Source organism: Lithobates pipiens, unplaced genomic scaffold (assembly GCF_037356315.1).
Source record: "Lithobates pipiens isolate NorthernLeopardFrog02 unplaced genomic scaffold, aLitPip1_a1.2 Scaffold_10, whole genome shotgun sequence".
Lineage (NCBI taxonomy): Eukaryota > Metazoa > Chordata > Amphibia > Anura > Ranidae > Lithobates > Lithobates pipiens.
In genome coordinates this window covers 166345909-166365787 of record NW_027507686.1, presented here as the reverse complement: position 1 = coordinate 166365787, position 19879 = coordinate 166345909, and the positions used below count along the sequence as shown (strand labels likewise).

Below are 19879 nucleotides of genomic sequence, written 5' to 3'. Positions count from 1 at the left end.
CGGGGAGGCTGCCTGCCAAGGGACACTGCGATACAGACAGCAGTAGCCTGGTCATATGTGTGCCCCGCAGTATATAGCTCACTGGCCACCCCTGGATTAGACGGGGCATGACGTGGCCAACCCAGCGCGTAGCTAGGGCCTGCTCACGCTCGATGGCCAGGCTGGGGAGACTACAATAATCTATATTATAGAGCCTATCTGTTGATTGAAGATCACAGGAATCAAAAATGCAGAAAAAAGAAAAAATTCAGAGGACCAATGGTCCCGCCGGACCAAAACTGAGCTGCTGGATGCAGTGTGAGGAGTTATAGCCAGTAGGACTGCCCCGTGGGCAGTACTATGCAGGTGGTTGCTGTTTTTAACACTTTCTGCCTAGTCCTCTCCTAAAGGGGCAATATAATCCTAAAGGTCATGAAGAGCTGCTGTGTCCGTCAGTGAACGATAGAGAAACCCCCTTTTGTCCAATGTGCTTTTTAATGCCTGGTAATGTATTTTAAAAAGACCCTGAAAGGGGGGGGGGGGGCGTGGCTTGAGCCCGCACAGCGATGGACGCTTAGACAGTGAGCTCCGCTATCCAGACCGGACAAATAGCGAATATCGGGCGATCGTTCCGCCGCCATCAGCTCCAAAGACCCCGCAAGACTCTCCCGAACCTCCGCCACAGCGATGTCTCGCAAGCGGTACCAGGAGAGAGGCCCAAAGCGCCTGGAGTCCTTCTCCTTTCAGCCTCGCAACAAGGCCCAAGATGGCGCCGCCGGCACAGCGCGGGCCGTCCTAAGCTACACGGACCTCCCCGACAACCATCCTCGGGAAATACCAACAGAAATGCAAGCATCCTACCCTCCTGATACATCCCCCTCAACCCCGGCCTCGCAGAGCCCAGTGAAATCGAAGATGAGGATGGATCCTCACAACCAGGCCTCAGGCGCAGTGAGTACCGGCCTACATAACGAATCTGCTATATCTGATTTACAATCATCCATTGCTCAATTCCCAACTACAGGTCAACCGGTTCTTGACACAACTATGAAAGATATGCTTTTATCTTTGCAATCGTCCCTTATGTCCAATCTTTCATCCCTGATCAATACTTTCTCCCTAGAGCTGAAACACATGGACAATAGAATGCAGTGCTTAGAGTCCAAGATGGGGGAATGTACTGACACGGTCAATGAATTGGTTGACGCATATTCTGAACAAAGAGATGAATCTCTTTGGATCAAAGCCAAAATCACGGACCTCGAGGACCGCTCACGGAGCAATAACGTAAAAATACGCGGTATTCCGGAATCCATTCAACCCGCAGAACTGCATAACTTTGCGTCCACCATGTTTTCCAGCATGATACCTGAGCTTACACCTATTGAACTCACTATTGATAGAATTCACAGACTGCCAAAACCACGCCACCTTGAGGCGGATATACCCTGGGACGTGCTCCTCAGGGTTCACTTCTTTCAGGCGAAGGAACAAATACTTCAGAAGGCCAGAGAGCTGTCTCCATTACCTGCCCCATACTCCAATATCCAACTGTACGCAGACTTGTCTCAGTATACACTGCAATTGCGGTGGCAATTACGTACCATAACTAAAGCCTTGAACAACCATAAGATCACTTACAAATGGCATCACCCAGCGACCATCCTGACCAGCCATAATGGTATTCCACACACCATATCTACACTAGAGGGTGGATTGAAGCTCCTTCACGCATGGGGTATCCTGATAGACCCCCCTCGCCCTCAACCGGGTCCTGATGGACAGCACAATCCATTTGTTTTTGGTCCCACTCTGGAGAAACCCAAATCTACACGACGGTGAATGACCTGTCCGCCCTACTATGTTCCATGACTATAATAGTCCGGTCTGGAGCTGCGGCTATACATCTGATTGTTGAACTCTTCCCCACAAAATAGTCAGTTGCTCACGAGAGCGGTTGGATACTGACATTCTTGTGTTTTCTTTTTGTTTTTACTGCGTTTTATTTTTCTTCACCTGTTCATTGTTCATTGTTTTCTTCTCCTCTGGTGCACTTTTTATCAACCCATAGCTACCGATATAGCAAGACTTCCATGAGTGTCTGACACACACACTCCGAACCTACAGACTGTTATCCTGGAATCCTACCTGGTATTTTCATTGCACCTGTAACGCCGTTTTCTCTCATCTCGTCTCACTAGGACTTCCCGATTCTGCTCTTAATGGATCCGCTTGTACCGACTGGTGCCCTAGATTGGGATCTGATACACCCATCTACTGTAAGTACTCACTCTGAGGATACACATCCCTCCAGCATACCATGGGCATCACCATCCTTTCTCTTAACGCAAACGGTCTCAACCACCCTGTGAAACGCAACTCTCTTTGGAAATCAGCTTTGGCACACAATTGTGATATTTTATGTGTCCAGGAAACACATTTTGCCACAGACGCCACACCTAAATGTCAACACAGGCTGTTCCCACATGTCTTCCACTCCTCTTCCTCACAGAAGAAGCGGGGAGTATTGATAGCCATAAAGAACACGGTACTATTCAAGGTGCAGGATTATATTACTGACACGGATGGGAGATATATTATATTGAACTGTACAATCAACAATGTACCCTATACTCTTGTTACAATTTATGCTCCTAACCAGGGTCAAATGACCTTTCTTAGGAAAACATTGAAAAAAGTACAAAAAGGTCTTTTACTGCTTTGCGGAGACTTTAATCTAGTCCCAAATAACTTAATGGACTCGACAGCGGGGTCCAAACGCTATGCCTCCCCTTTGGAGTCTTTTATTGTTTCTAATGACTTGTATGATGTCTGGAGGTGTTGTCATGCGAGCGAGAGAGATTTTACATTCCTCTCGCCGCGTCACAACACCTACTCACGTATTGATTTGTTTTTAGCCGACAAACGAGTTCTTCAGAGAACTTTGGGTTCCAGCATCCACACCACCACCTGGTCGGACCATGCCCCCATCAGCATTGACATCTCTGATGACTCCTATCATACAGATTCTTTTATATGGAGAGTAAACAATTACCTCCTTACTTCGCCACAATTCTCCGTCCAAGTCAAGCAAAGTTTAGAAGAATACTTCCTGATTAATCAATCCTCAGTTTCCGACCCGGGGTGGTGTGGAACGCTCACAAAGCTGTCATGAGAGGTGTGTTCCTCCAATTGGGGGCGAAAGCCAAAAAACAAAGAACCCAGAGATTAGATAAACTCATAAATGACATTGCCTCCGCTAAATCCCCAAATAAAACCAATCCCTCCCAAGCCCTCAAAGCTCAAATATTTACGTTACGTAACGAGCTTCGGTCGCTATTACTAGAAAGACAGGTAAAAACGTACAAATTGCTTAAGGCCACATCCTACACTACTGGTAACAAAGCAGGTAAAATAATGTCGCTAAAAATCAAGGGGCACAGGGATAAAACAAAAATCCCGTATCTTTACCATCCACACACCAACGAAAAACTCCTTAAACCTAAATCCATAGCCGATGCCTTTAGCACATACTATCAAGACCTTTATAACCTTAACGAAGACTCAAACAGCACCCAACCTACCCCTGAGTTAATTCAAGCATTCCTGAAGGACCTGTCCCTCCCGACCATATCTTCAGAACAACTCTCAGAATTAAATTCGCCCTTTTCGATCACTGAGATTATAGCAGTGATAAATAAACTTCCTTGTTCCAAATCCCCAGGTCCAGACGGCTTCACGGGGGAATATTACAAACAATTCAAGGACATACTAGCCCCTGCCCTGTCCCAAACACTCAACCTAGCAGCCAAGTCCGCATCCTTCCCAAAAGAAATGCTTACTGCCATGATAGTGACCTTGCCCAAACCGGGGAAAGAACCTACATCTCCTAAGAACTTCCGCCCCATCTCATTACTAAATATTGACTTAAAAATATACGCAAAAATGATGGCCAACAGACTAGAAGACATCCTACCCTCCCTAATCTCCCTAGATCAATCTGGATTTACCAAAGGGCGCCAAACATCGGACGCCACAAGACGACTACTTAATATTATACACCACGCAGAATCTTCTAAACTCCCCACCATTCTTCTATCCCTTGACGCCGAAAAGGCATTTGACAGGGTCCATTGGGGTTATTTAGCGGCAGTACTAACCAAATTTGGAATTGTTGGCCCAATACAGGATGCTATAATGGCTTTATACTCTTCTCCCTCGGCCCGAGTATTCTCTGCAGATGTCCTTTCCTCACCTTTTCAAATTTCTAATGGCACAAGACAGGGCTGCCCACTCTCGCCTATCATTTTTAACCTAATCATGGAACCTCTAGCCGAAAGAATTCGAGCAAATACTGAAATCGCTGGAATGGTCCACAAAATTAACCTGTTTGCGGATGACGTGATCCTTATGATAACTAATCCTGAACGCTCCCTCCCTTCAATCCAAAAGACACTCGCCTGGTTTAGTGCCGTTTCATATTACAAGGTAAACGAATCCAAATCGTCTATCTTGGACTTAGGTCTAGACTCTTCCATTAGCGCTCGTATCAAAGCATGCTTCCCTTTCACTTGGGCAGAAAAGAGCATAACATACCTAGGTATCCAACTGACCAAATCTACGAAATCTCTATTTGCTGCCAATTATCTACCGCTCCGACCAAACTACAATCAGATCTCACCAGATTAGCGACCTTCGAATTCTCATGGACAGGGCGCCTAGCGGCATTTAAAATGTTGCACCTTCCTCAAATTCTTTATTTATTCCGCACCTTACCCATTCCACTTCCCCTTAGCTATTTTAGATCTCTCCAATCACTACTATCTAAGTATGTCTGGCAAGGTAAACGTGCTAGATGTGGACACTCCCAACTAATCAAGCATCGAATGGCTGGAGGCGCAGGCTATATAGACTTTCAAGACTACTACATGGCCTCTATCCTTACGCAAACCAAAGCATGGTCCCCACTCTCTCCTAGTTCCTCCCTGTGGGGGAAAATGGAAGCTTCTCTGATTCCAGGGGGAAACCTATCCTTGTGGCTATTCGCCACAAGCTTAGGGGCAAAACCCCCTAGCAAAATCTCTCTGCCCATGGTAGCAACGGTTAAAACGTGGACAAAAATTTACCCAATCAGCAATGTCTCACTCTAAAGGGGTGAAAGTTCATATCCCTATAGAGACCCTGCATCTACTGATGCAGTCAACATCCTACGAGTGCTGGAAATCTAAAGGTATAACCTCTCTATCAGACCTTATTGACAACAAAACCATAAAATCATTTCCGACGTTACAAAAAGAATTCCACCTCCCAAACTCTGATATCTTTTTGTATCTACGCACCAACATTGCCTCGCGTCACTTAAATCATGGGAGTGTACGCTACCCCATGCAGTATGGCTTTTCTACAAATCCACCATGGTACGTTCAAAAGGTATCTCCCTCTTCTACAAATTACTCCACCATAAATCTACTTTCATTAAATCAGCGGCTCTACTGCACTGGGAAAAAATTCTAGACCGCACATTTACACTGGAACAATGGGAGATAGCCTGCCAATCCACTTATAAAGCTACATGTTGCGCCTCACTATGGGAATTGGCCTATAAACTGACTTACTGTTGGTATTTGACCCCTGACAAACTCTCTAAATTCGACTCGACTAATGATGGGACGTGTTGGCGGAAATGCGGTCACTATGGGAACTTAATACATACCTTTTGGAACTGCCCCAAACTCCAAGGTTTCTGGCACTCAGTATTCAATCTCATATCTGAGGTCATCAAACACTATCACAAAATCTCCCTATCTAGCCCTTCTATCCTTGATTATTGACTTAGAACCCCCAGACATCACATACATATACATACATATATTTTTTAGCAGAGGCTCTAGAGAATAAAATGCCAATTTTTTGCAATATGTTACTGTTACTGTATTTGGGCAGCGGTCTTTCAAATGCAATTTTTGTGGAAGAAATACACTTTCATGAGTTAAAAAAACAAAACAAACAAAAAAAAAAAACACACAGTAAAGTTAGCCCAATTTTTCTGTATAATGTGAAAGTGTGCTTTAAAATTGCCACACTCGTGGAATGGCAACAAACTACGGTGCTTAAAAATCTCCATAGGCAACGCTTTCAACTTTTTTTTTTACAGGTTACCTGCTTAGAGTTACAGAGGAGGTTTTGCGCTAGAATTATTGCTCTCGCTCTAACGATTGCGCGATACCTCACGTGTGTATGAACACTGTTTACATTTGTTGACGCAACTTATGTATGCGGTTACTTCTGCTCGCAAGCACGGAGGGACAGGGCGCTTTAAAAAAAAAGTGTTTTTTTTTTTTTTTTTTTTTTTTTACACTGGGGACGGGACATCCGTCTCTCTACTTGTTATAACAAGAAAGCTGACCATCCGCTCTAAGGAAACGGTACCAGGGTGAACAAAATTATTTTTTGTTTTTCTTATGCATTTACTTCTGTGCATACAATCTACTACTCCCAACTACGAAAATTAAAATCCTGTCACCTACAGAGTCTCTGTTAATAATTGAGACGGTGAAAAAAAAAAAAAAGCGTTGGAGGAAGTATTACTGCTCTTACCATATTTTCCTGTGTCTTTTTACTACTGCTCTGCCCCCAGGCTGTGTCCCAGTCATCTTTTTCTGTTTGTCCCTTGTTCTGATCTCGATCCTGTGCACAAAGTCATTGGATGCATTGGCTATTAGCAAAAAAAAAAAAAAAAAAACCTGCATTCCAAGAAAGCAAATGCAGTTGTGTGGAAAAAAAAAATCCTGTCTCCCCCTGGTCAATCATTTGTTTTGTTGATTTTAAATAAAAATGTTCAGTCAAAAGAAACAACTTAAATATTACATATTTCTGCAAAGTTTATTGCATTAGTTACAAATGATTTTCTAGGTGCATCAGTCACAAAAATGTATATGTAGATATGAAACATACTCCCATACATATCAAAATATGCCTAGTAGTGGCCATACACTGTGCAGTCTTTGGTGTAACCTTTGGCTGTATGATGCAGGGGTCTACCTCACTAGATGCAGATTGGTTTTGATAGTTCGGAGGAGATAGTATAGAGATATTATGGTTTGATTTTTATAGTTTAATGCCAGTTGTGCCTTTAACAAGATATTTTTTTATGTATAACTGTTTATCTTTTTTCTATCTACTAGTGACCTTAGACCTAGGTGTAGGTTTTTATGGAATAATCATGATTTTTTATTTTTTTATTAATATTAGTTCTTGTTATTAGTAACGTTTAATAGTATTATTTATAATATCCGGTTTATAAACCAGTCGGAAATAAAAAACATGTTTTATGATGAAGGGAATAAAATGATTGGTTTACTGAATGGGGGAAGAAAAAAAAAAAAAAACACACACACACTGCAAGTCATTTCCACCAGCACTACAGGAGTTAAGGAAGCTACACAAGTTAATCATGGAGCTGACATATAGAGGACCAGACATGCTGACATCCTGAGGAAGGGACCATAGGTTTCCAAAACCAGTAGCTGAGGGTAGTGATCAGAAACATTGTTGCATGCACTTGAACTCTCATTTCTGTCTGGCTGGCCACTGGACAAGCAGCACCATTTTTAAAGCTCCTGAGCCCTAGATATTTCAAATGACTTCTAAACACCACATCAATCCTGGGGAAAGCTACTGCAAATCTGACAATGCACTACTCTGAACACTCCTGCTATTTCCCAAGTCAGTGGCTCTCAACTCCTGTCCCCAGGACCCACTAACAGGCCAGGGTTTGCAAGATGGCTGAAATACATCACAGGTGTTATCATTTGCTACTCAGTAATTGCAGTATTATAGTCTGCATCTCCTCATGGTAATACTTAAAATCTGTGCAATTAATGGGTCCTGAGGACAGGAGTTGAGAACCACTGCTCGAAGGTAATCTGAAATTAACTGCACATGCTCCTTTCTGTGTCCTGTGCTAGCATATGATTCAGTAAAAAACAAATGTATGAAAGTGGTGTTGCGCTCCTTAAATAAATATAGCAGTAAATATGTGAAGTACACAATGTACAAAATTAAAAGTGAATATTCCTACAAACTATAAACGCATGATTTAGCATAAAAAAGGTGCATTCAATAAAGTGCATACAAGTGCTCGGGTAGGTACATAATATATTCAAAGTGCACAGATTGCAGTGATAGTAGGATCTGCAACGTGATTAAAAAACACTCAATAATCTAATATCAAAGGTGCAACAAGGAGAAAATACATATATGACAATAAAATCATAAAAAATAAATAAATTATATAAAGTATATTTCACAGTCCGCATTAGATCATGCACTGCAAAAAATATATTAATCCACTCTATGTGCAAATATCTGGTAATCCCGTGAGTGAGAAAAAAATATATATAACAATAAAATTATAGACAGATTAACTATATTGTATAAAGTATATTCCACAGTCCGTATCAGATCATGCACTGAAAAAAAAAAAAAAAAAAAAAAAAAAAAAAAAAAGTCCACTCTGTGTGCAAATATCTGCTAATCCCGTGAGTGACTCTTTATTCCATAGGTGATAGCGTGCAAGGTGTCCACACACTGGTAGCAATGGCTACCTTACCTTACTGCTGTAAGGGAACAGCATATATCCTTTTCAGCAGGTGGTAGATGTAAACAACAATGGATGCCCCCTCTCTCGGTCCTCAGTCAAAGGTAGCATATACATCCATAGGAGAAGAGAAAATGCTAATAGTGAAGTATGTAATGCAATCCGAACTTTATTTTTAAAAAGGACACAGTCCAGGGTACTCACATTTAGCATAAACCATAAATGCAAAAAAACTTTACACGAAGCGACAGCATCAAACGAACGAGCAGGTAGTGTGTACTACGAACGTCACTTCCGGTATCCTCCTAGTCCAATCCTACGCGTATCGTCACTTGGACATGTGACTTCATCAGGGAATAGATTGTAGGAGGACGCTGCCCCTTAAATACCGGGTATAGATCGCGGCCATTTTCTTGTAGCCCGCTAACTACTATAATAGCATTTGGATGGCAAACACCTTCGGCCATCTTGCTGTAGCCAGTATATTAAAAAAGGGGGTACGAACGCTATGGTCGTCGTTTCCCAATACGTATTATCAAGTAGGGGGAGAAAAAAGGTCCGTCACGTCACGATACACCTCATATAATTTACCACTAATTGCACTTTCGGAGAAACGAGCGTTCTAGTGGCCATCTTTCCGAAGCGCAATCCGCCTTGTCATGAGTCGTGGCGGCCATCTTCCCATAGTTCAAAGGACAGTGAAGTAAACCGCTAACTATACTCATAACAACAGACGGAACAGAATATAGGCTATCGGACGTGCATCCCATTACTACTTCAATGGCCTAATAAAGTACATTATATAGCCACAGAAATATCTATATGGTTACAATAATAGAGCCTTGCTCCATAGTGCTTATAGCTTTTTGAGCACTCACGGCTAAAAACAAACAACAAAACAAAAACAAAACAATAGCAACTACGCCTGGACTGTGTCCTTTTTAAAAATAAAGTTCGGATTGCATTACATACTTCACTATTAGCATTTTCTCTTCTCCTATGGATGTATATGCTACCTTTGACTGAGGACCGAGAGAGGGGGCATCCATTGTTGTTTACATCTACCACCTGCTCAAAAGGATATATGCTGTTCCCTTACAGCAGTAAGGTAAGGTAGCCATTGCTACCAGTGTGTGGACACCTTGCACGCTATCACCTATGGAATAAAGAGTCACTCACGGGATTAGCAGATATTTGCACACAGAGTGGACTTTTTTTTTTTTTTTTTTTTTTTTTTCCAGTGCATGATCCGATACGGACTGTGGAATATACTTTATACAATATAGTTAATCTGTCTATAATTTTATTGTTATATATATTTTTTTCTCACTCGCGGGATTACCAGATATTTGCACATAGAGTGGATTAATATATTTTTTGCAGTGCATGATCTAATGCGGACTGTGAAATATACTTTATATAATTTATTTATTTTTTATGATTTTATTGTCATATATGTATTTTCTCCTTGTTGCACCTTTGATATTAGATTATTGAGTGTTTTTTAATCACGTTGCAGATCCTACTATCACTGCAATCTGTGCACTTTGAATATATTATGTACCTACCCGAGCACTTGTATGCACTTTATTGAATGCACCTTTTTTATGCTAAATCATGCGTTTATAGTTTGTAGGAATATTCACTTTTAATTTTGTACATTGTGTACTTCACATATTTACTGCTATATTTATTTAAGGAGCGCAACACCACTTTCATACATTTGTTTTTTACTCACTCAGGGGAGGGTTTGAACCCCTGTCGGTGCTTTGCCGCAACCATAATCTTTTTTGTTTGTGTATTTTTCTTTTTTCTATAATTACTGTGGCGCGAGGGTAACCTTTCTTTACATATGATTCAGTAAGCTGTCAGTTTGTAACCAGAAACAGTCCCACTGCTTCTCTCCACATTCATCTCCCAAAGGCAAGCACAATTCTATGTATATAGGAGGGGTGTTGGACGTAATTGTTGAATCGAGATTCAGCCGTGAACGATTCTGCATAGATGCAGAGAACAGCTTACGATTCAACAAATTACATCATCCCGGCCGTCCCGTCTCTCCTAGGACAGCCTGCCAGTGAACGCTAAAGTTAAAAAAATGTTTATATATATATATATATATATATATATATATATATATTGTGAGGGGTCAGCTCGGCAGCGGGTGTGTGTGACCCCCTGGATGGGTTCACAACACAAAATCAGGCACAGCAGACAGCGTTGCAGGTGCAAAAAAACAAAAAGATGTGGTTTATTTATGCTCCATGCAGTGAAACATATAACAGCCAAACAAAAATAAAACATGAAAATAAATCCTGGTCAGCTTGACCTCTAATTACACACTTAGATTCCCTATCTAACAACTGAGTGCAGCCTTGTGCTGCACCAGTCCCTGTCTCTGTTGTAGAGGTTTGCCACACAGGCGTTAACTCACCGCACAGAACAGGTGTCACACTCCCCAGTCTATACAACACAAAACTGGTTCCAGGATGGAGCATCTCCCTAAGCATGCTGGGGTTTTTTGTAGAGGTTTTAATGAGCCCATTTACTTCAGCTGGGCTCATTAACTCTTCCCCTCTAATTGTAAAAGTCTGCATAAAGCCTGAATCTAGGGCACACATATTTCCCCTCCTGGATACAACCAGGTGACTTTACCTGCGTGCTGCCACAATATATATATATATATATATATATATATATATATATATATATATATATATATAATCACTGCCAGCCCCTTCTCATAGATCCTCAGGGGGGCTGTGCAATGTAAAAGGGGCTGTATAATGAAAGGGGTTGTGTAAACTGCGAAAGGGGGGCTGAGGAATGTAAAGGGGGGGCTGTGCTATTTAGCATTTACTGTTCTAAATAAATACTGTTGTCTGCTGTGTTCAGACTTTGCTACATGCAGGGAGTGTTAGTTTTTTTTTGTTTAAGCGCAGATAAGAAGAAAAAAATAAAATAAAAATTGAGTTCTTCTAAATGCTTGAATTTTTTGATGAAAACCATAAGCAGTAATCGTGATGCAATGTGGAATCGAATCGTTGACAGGCTAAATCGTAATTGAATCAAATTGTGAGACCAGTGAAGATGCACACCTCTAATATAAAGTTATTTTAAATATCAACCATGTTATGCTAGCAAGGTAACCAAAGCATTTAAAAAAATAAATAAAAAAAATAAATAAAATGACGCCTTACCTCAAGGCTTCCCCAGTCGTCATCATCCCATCGATCCAAAGTATTATCATCAACCTCATTGTCCTCTTCTTCAGGCTCATAATGAGAAGCTAAGGATAAGGCAGCAGAAGGCACTGATGCAGGAACGGCATCTAAACAGATACATAGCATATAACACAGTGCAAAAATTGGATTTTTGTATGCACGTGTAAAATACATTTCTTAAGTCCTATGCACACTAATAGATTTTCTGCAGATTTTTGTCTTCAGATTTACCAAAACCATGTAGTGCAAGGGCCTGCCTGATTGCATACAAATTGAAACTTAAGGTTTGACCTCATATTACATGGTTTAGGTAAATCTGAAGACAAAAATCTGCAGAAAATCGAATAGTGTGTATAGGGCTTTAGAGTACATGACGGGACACTGAACAGGTTATAAATCATGACTTCCTGGGTTATGCACCACCTACAGGTGAATAAACACTGCAAAAGAGATAATGGAAGTCCTCCCCTATATAACTCCTCCCATACAGGAAGTACCTCAGGTTTATAGCATGCACTGAATCCCAAAAAGAGGGGTGAGACCTCTGTGACCTCAAAGAAATGGATTTTATAGATAACAAAAATCCAATTTTCTTTTTCATATATCAAAGGACACAGAGCACATTATAAAGCAGGGGTGCTCAACCGTCTGAAAAGCGAGGGACACTTAAGTGTTTTGGTACACGGCCTCAATTAACTATGGGGTTTTACCACCCCCCCAAACGGCTAATGTGAATGAGCGTTTACTGAGCCCCCTATAAGACTGCTTTTACATGGATCTGCTGCGGTTTACCCATATCTTTATTACGCCTTGCGGGTGTGGTGCACTTTCTGAAAGCGCTCCAAAACTCCTGCATTCAGAGTTTTAATTTACAAAAATTAAATTTTTACATTGTGTTATATAGGTTATATGTTATACGAAAAAGAAAATTCTTCAATCCTGCTACTGTAGCTCAAACACTAACCAAAGGTAGTCCTCTGTTAAAGTTTTCTGTATATTAAAGTAAATGGAATTTCTTAAAATACAAGTATCTGCCCTGTTGAGGGGAGGGGGTGTAGAGTGCTGTTACAAAGTAGTCTATATACAGCTTGTGCACTTGAGGTGGAAGAAATTCTCATTCTTCCACTTCATACAGAGGCTGCTGAAATCACAGTATGTGAAAGTGGCTCTCCTGACATTTGCAGGAACAGTCACTGCATGTCCATACTATCTAGTAAAAGCAGTGGAGTCAGGGTGATTTTTACCCTATGTAGTAAAGATGCATAAAAAGACCTTATAAAATGTGCTACATTGCTGCACAAGGTATTATAAGGAAAAGTGTGTTTTGACGTGACCAGCGTCTACAGGTGATGTAATAAAAAGGTTTGCTTTACTGATTTATAAGTAGAAGTCTTCAGTGATATTTAAAAGGGTAAACTTTAACATGAATGTGAACTGATAAACCAATGCACCAAAAATCATTTCTGTACAAGATTTGGTAAGTGCAGTGTACTACAACAGTAGCGTATTACAGTGCACTAGAGATAGATGCACTGTGTTGCTATTCGTAATGAATGGCATCTCAGAGCTCAAACCCTTTACGCTGGTGGTCATCATCAAAAGTGAATGCAAGGAGATGTTTTATCTGTCAGTCACAGAGCATGGTTTGATCTTGATATCTGAACCCCAGCAGCTCTATGACAATGCAATTTTTTTATCAGGGCACAAATAGCCTGTTTATGTAATAGATGACAAATACATTGTCATGATAAAGGAGTGTCATCTTCCCTAAATATGCTGCAACAGAGAAAAATCCACCCTGTCTGCAAAGGCTAGACAGTCTGTGTGTGCCTTGGAGCTGCATAGGACACTCACCTGGCTTGCTGGCTTCTGCTGGTGCTGTAGCTGGGGATACTGATGGCCCTGGTGCTGCTGCCTGTGCAGGAGCCACATCCTGTCCTCCTGCTGCACTGGTCCGGATAAATTTGGAGGTCAAGGAGGAGACTCCCGTGACAGCCCAACCAGCCCAGCCACCTACAACACCTGGGCTCGTTGATGCTGCGTGTACATCTTTTTCTGTGAAAAGAGCCAGATACATATAAAATGCAACATCCACTTAGAGGGAAAAACACCTAAAATTGCTAATTATTCCTTTCCATTACCATTTTTCAACAAACCCATTTTTCACTTACCAAGCTCTGCTAACTGTGCTGGATCCTCCGACAAAGACTCCAGTTTATCCAAAAAGCTGCGTATTGCTTTGAAGGCCTGGAGGATAAATAAAGAAATGTGACATGGCAAAAGAGAATATCTATCCATCTTCATCAGTGCTTTGTCACAGTGGGTATATAAAAACACAACAACACACAATTTCTTTAATTTCTCTCACCTGATCTCGGACACTCTTTTCTGGATCCATTGTGACACCACAAAGGCCTGGTAGGATCTTACCAGCACAATCATTCATTGAGTAAAAGTTGTGTGTAGCAGCAAAACCAAGAACGCCAGCAGCACGCGATGGGGAAAAGGGATCCTTTGTAGCTCTACTAAATGCCGATATCAGGACCCTCTGCCGTGTCTGTGAGGAAAACATGACCTTAGCATGTCATTTGTATAAAGAAAGTCTCCAACGCATTGTAGGTTGTATTTTTAAGATATTACATTTTCTTTCTTATAGTCAACAGGTGTGCACTGATCTGATTCCAGTACTTGGCTATTAAAGCAGAGTTCCACACAGAAGTGGAACCTCCATTTATCTGCCCCCCCCCCCCCTCCAGTGCCACATTTGACAGGTACCCTTCCCCACTTCGGAGACTGCACCACAGTGCCAAAAGGCTTCACTGCTGGTTTCCTTTACCACGAATGGAGGTGGCAGCATCAGAGAGCCGATCTGAAAAAAAAATCGCCTAGGGTGCCCATGCCCACATCAAGGGAACCCTGGACAGGTAAGTGTCCTAATATTAAAAGTCAGCATCTACAGTATGCATCTACAGAGCGAAACTCCTCTTTAAAGTCTTGTAATCTTTAGTAAGAAAACCTGACAGCCATTTTAAGCTTTTAGCAGAGAGGAGGCTTTTCAGACTAATAATCAGTAATAGCTGGATTCTTGTGATACCTGCCTTAAGCAAATGCTTTGTTACAAATGTTTAAATGGCTGCCAGATTCCCCTTTAGGCTGCCCATACATAAAGCAGAAGATTCAGCTGACTGAAGTGACTGGTGGCTGGACATACTGTACATATAGTGGCCTTTATATTAAAAAGGTTTTCATACAAAAAAATTCACACAATTCCAGAGAGGGACAGCAAAACTAGTAAAGGGACTGGAGGACCTTAGTTATGAGGAAAGGTTAAGGAGCACTGAACTTGTTCTCTTCAATATAATTTAAATGTACATATACCGTACTGGTGATCCCACAATAGGGATAAAGCTTTTCCGCTAAAGGGAATTCAGCCACTTGCCTACCGGGAACTTACACCCCCTTTCTGCCCAAGCCATTTTTCAGTTTTCAGCGCTGTCACACTTTGAATGACAATTGCGCGGTCATGCTACACTGTACCCAAACACATTTTTTTATCATTTTCTTCACACAAATAGAGCTTTCTTTTGGTGGTATTTAATCACTGCTGTTTTTTTATTTTATTTTTATTTTTTGGGAAAAAATAAAGACCAAATATTTTGAAAAAAAAATAAAAAAAAAAGTTTACTTTCTTTCGGTCAGTAAATTTTGTAACTAAGCAATTTCTCGCCTTCACTGAGCGAGGTGTGCTGATGAGGCTGCACTTATGGGCACTGATGGGGAGGCATTAAATATGCCGCACTTATGGGCACTGATAGGTGGCACTGATGGGCGACACTGATTGGCATTACTGATTGCCAGCACTGACTGGCATTGCTAATGGGCACTGATTGGTGGCACTGGTAGGCACCGACTGTTGCCACCGATAGCTGGCATTAGAGGGCAATGAGGGGCACTGATTTGTGACACTATTTTACAATATTGTAATCAGGGCATTGATGATCAGCACCCCGATTAAATTCCTAGCTGTCCCCTGTGAGGATATGCCATTGATCGGCTCTCCTCTCACTATCAGTGTGAGGTGAGGAGCCCTATTAAAACGGCACTTTCTTGTTTACATGTGACCCGCTGTGATTGGACACAGCCGATCACATGGTTATGGATGCGCAGATGTGGCTCTTTCCAGAGATCGGGGTCACGTCGCGTTGTGTCCTAGCAACACATAGCACGGCCCCCACTCTGTGTGCCTCCGTGGGGGCCGCGCGAGAGAGGCTGCACTGCCCTGCCATCATTTGACAGTGGGCGGGTGGCAAACAGTTAATAAGAAACAGTCATTCACTAAAATTAGAAGCAAAGCAGTTTAACCTTAAGCTGCGTAGAGGGTTCTTTACTGTAAGAGCGGTTAAGATGTGAATTCCCTTCCATAGGCAGTGGTTTCAGCAAGGGGGGGGGGGGGGGGGCATCGATAATTTAAAAAAACTATTAGAGATAAGCACCTGAACGACCACAAGGATATACAAATGTAATACTGACATATCATCACACACATAGGTTGGACTTGTGTCTTTTTACAACCCCACTTACTATAAAAATTTTCACTTAGGATCCACACGTTTATTTAGTATAAATTGTGTTAAAGTTGTGTGAATTTACAATTAAACCCCATTATGTCGTCAGTAGTAACTTGATCTAGAAATCCATGAACAAGACCTTAAGATGTATGAAATAAAATACACACAGTAGAATAGGAAACATTTTACTTACACTGGGATTGAGGTAGGAAGCAATCTTGCCTAAACACACAGTTGTGTTGCACCGGATTGGCCCCTGATCATCCCGTGCCTGAAGCCGAGCAAAATGCTTCATCAACTCTACATTTAAATTGTTTTCATTTAATTTGGGAGCCAGAAGCAACATGGACTAAATAAAAAGGAAAAAAAAAAAAAAAGGGGGATCAGCTTCAATGGATAACGTTACGTCACAACACCGCAAAGATATACAAGACAGCTATAGATTAACCATTTAAGAACCCAGCCTTTTAGTGACATTTGTTGCTTACAAGTAAAAAAAATAAAATAAAAAATAATCTGTATTTTGATAGACAATTACTTAGAACCCCCAAACATATATTATTTTTTGGGAGAGACCCTGGAGCAGTGATGGTGAACCTTTTTTGGGCCCGAGTGCCCAAACTGCAACACAAAAGTGCTGAGCGGCACTATGAATATGTATATACAGTGCAGGCATAGGCACGGACCAAGGCTGTGGTGGACATTTTCCAAAGTACAGACCTTAGTGAAGGACACCAAGATACATTTCAAATTAAAACCATCAAAAACACTCTCTGGCCTAGTTCTACTAGTACAAATACGTTTAAAATAACATTTATATAAAGACTGCTTGTGGCATACTGTTAGACAGCATCTGTCACCTCAAGTGCAGCCTACAGCCCTTATTTTACCTCAAATAAAGCCTCAATCTCCTCTCACTCAGCCTCCTGTCCCCTGACAGAACTTTTACCCACCATCTTTGAGCAGGGTTGCTGCTCTCCCATCAGACATACTACAGGAGATGGTCAGAGACCGCACACATAGTACAGGAGATGGTCAGAGACCGCACACATAGTACAGGAGATGGTCAGAGACCGCACACATAGTACAGGAGATGGTCAGAGACCGCACACATAGTACAGGAGATGGTCAGAGATCGCAGACATGCTGCTTTGCTTGGTAGCTGACCCTGGACATGCGACGAGCTCCGAAACCCCTCATGGATGCCCTTTAAGCAAAACAGATTAAAAATCGTTGGGGCTTCCCATTTAATATTTCAGCATCTCACGAAGGGAAATCGGCAACATTTCGCACACTGGGTGATCTCCCAAAGTTCCTCGGGACCTTTGACCTGCAAAGAGACTATTCTAGACTGGCCACTTCATGCAGCCACCCCAGGATTCCAAGTCACCACGGGCTGGCAAAATTAATCTAAGAAGAACAAACGCTCTAAATCGGAAGCCTGCAGGGCGACAGACGGATGAACTTCTGTTGACTGCTCTCTGACTAACTACACTTCTCTTCACAGGCTCCAGACAAGTGAAGTCGCCCCTGTTTTACAGTTTTGTAAACGTAAGATTTAAATCTGTGGTCCAGAACGCCTGATGTCAGGCGCCTGGCCTTGTTCTTGCTTTTTTCTGTTTATATATGTGTTAAAAACAAAAAAAACGATTGAACCTAAAATATCAAAGACGTTATTAAGAAAAAAATATCTGAAAGTGGGTGGGATATATTAGGCAGCAAGTTGTCATTGTCCCTGAAGTTGAGGAGTTGAAAGCTGGAAAAAAAAAAAAAAAGGGTAAGTGTAAAGCCTAGTATACAACAGTAGTTTGTTTTTCATTCAACCCAGCAGGGCTGAACGGAAAAAATCAATAAATAAAACCACAGCTCTGGAGGAGCCGTTGTACTAACTATCAGATGTTAGTACAGTAATCTCCCCTGCTATACTATTGTGTTCTGGCAGGGTGGACTCATTCCCTCCCCCCCCCCCCCCCCACCGGAACACTCCAGTCAGTGCTCTCAGCCGGCTTCCGCCCGACATTCAGCCCGTGTGTACTAGGCTTAAGGATTTGAGTTACTTTGTCAAGGACCATATTGTAACAGCTAGACAACTGGGTCAGAGTATCTCCAAAACTGCAGCTCTTGTGGGATGTTATCAGTTTGCAGTGGTCAGGACCTACCAAAAGTGGCAAAAGAAAGGAAAACCATTGAACTGGCAATAGGGTCATGGGCGACCAAGGTTCATTGATGCAAAAGGGGAACGAAGGCTGGGCCATGTAGTCAGATTCAATAGAAAAGCTACTGGAAAAAGGTGGCCTGGGCTGATGAATTCAAGAATGATTTGAGGAACAGAATGAGTTTGCGGTGTTGAATTACAAGGCTTGTAGGATCTGCTACTGACGGCTTGATGCTAGATACAACATAACTTCAGAGGTCTAGTGGAGTCCATGCCTCGACAGGTGGTGGGTGTTAATAATGTAATAGACGATTGTCTATAACTGTCTCTTTAAGCCATCTAAAATGGTAAATTTCTGAAAACTCCACCCTGTGACCCCAACTACCCCTATGTCTGCCTGGGAATATGATCCTGCTCAATGACAATGTAAAATGTCCTGACATCAACATGAAAATTTGATCCCAATCTTCTTTGGATGGGAGTTCTCCTTTCAACGCTTCACACCATCACTTGACAGGGAGGATATCAAAAGAAAAATTATTAGAATTATTCTTTTCTTATTAGCTGAATAGTGAACAGACCAATCCACAATTGTGTATAAATGAGAAAAGCAGTAATGTTGAATATAAACATGTTGCTTAAAGCGGTTGTAAACCCCCCTTTGTGATTTTTACCTACAGGCAAGCCTATAATAAGGCTTAGCTGTAGGTAAAATGAATATCTCATAAAACTTGCACGGTTTAGAAGATATTCACCCTGCATGCAGCCACTGATGTCAGTGGCGCATGTGGTCTGAAGTTCTGGCGTACTGTGCTGGAACTTTAGAGCTTCTTGGAGGAACCAAGGGCTCCCGCACGCATGTTCAAAAGTGATGTCATTGCGACTCACAGCGCCGGAGCTCGAGATCCTGAAGAAACAATGGGAGAAGATGTCTGCCCCCTCAGTGGTGACCGGATGGTTTACAACTGCTTTAAATTTACTGTAAGCCTAAAGTAACTGTTTTAAGTAGTGTCTGCTTATATAATATGCAATACAAAAAGAAAACAACATCAACATTATGCCATTACCTTTACTGTCTGTTCCCTGATTGCAGGATTAGTATCCATAAAGCCATGGACCACATGGGGGAAGATCTGTGCATTGACTGTTGGTTCATTTAAGTACTGGATGAAATTCTCCATCTGCCTCAAGCAAAAAGGAAGAAAAAAGATCAAATGCAAATCAGCAATAAAAAAAAAATAAAAAAAAACAGAACATTACACTATGCCGAGTTGCTTTGTTAATGGCAGACCCCAAGAAACATAAAATATAAATTTCGTTTGGAAAACAAAAGTGCCTTTCTCCGCAGACACAG

The 19879-nt window shown here is 41.7% G+C and overlaps 1 protein-coding gene across 4 annotated transcripts in view; it reads right to left on the bottom strand.

Annotated features, from left to right (window-relative positions):
• Positions 1-19879, bottom strand: part of SCYL1 (SCY1 like pseudokinase 1) — a 103810-nt gene that overhangs the window by 37958 nt on the left and 45973 nt on the right. The window contains exons 9-15 of one of the 4 annotated variants that reach the window (XM_077459274.1): positions 19593-19706; positions 16564-16719; positions 14171-14359; positions 13974-14049; positions 13657-13857; positions 11779-11909; positions 6577-6666 (exon numbers count right to left, since the gene is read on the bottom strand). In XM_077459274.1, the coding sequence (XP_077315400.1) occupies positions 6577-6666; positions 11779-11909; positions 13657-13857; positions 13974-14049; positions 14171-14359; positions 16564-16719; positions 19593-19706 (957 nt within the window). The remainder of the gene's footprint in view (positions 1-6576; positions 6667-11778; positions 11910-13656; positions 13858-13973; positions 14050-14170; positions 14360-16563; positions 16720-19592; positions 19707-19879) is intronic. The other 3 variants (XM_077459281.1, XM_077459290.1, XM_077459297.1) reach the window with 3 other exon arrangements.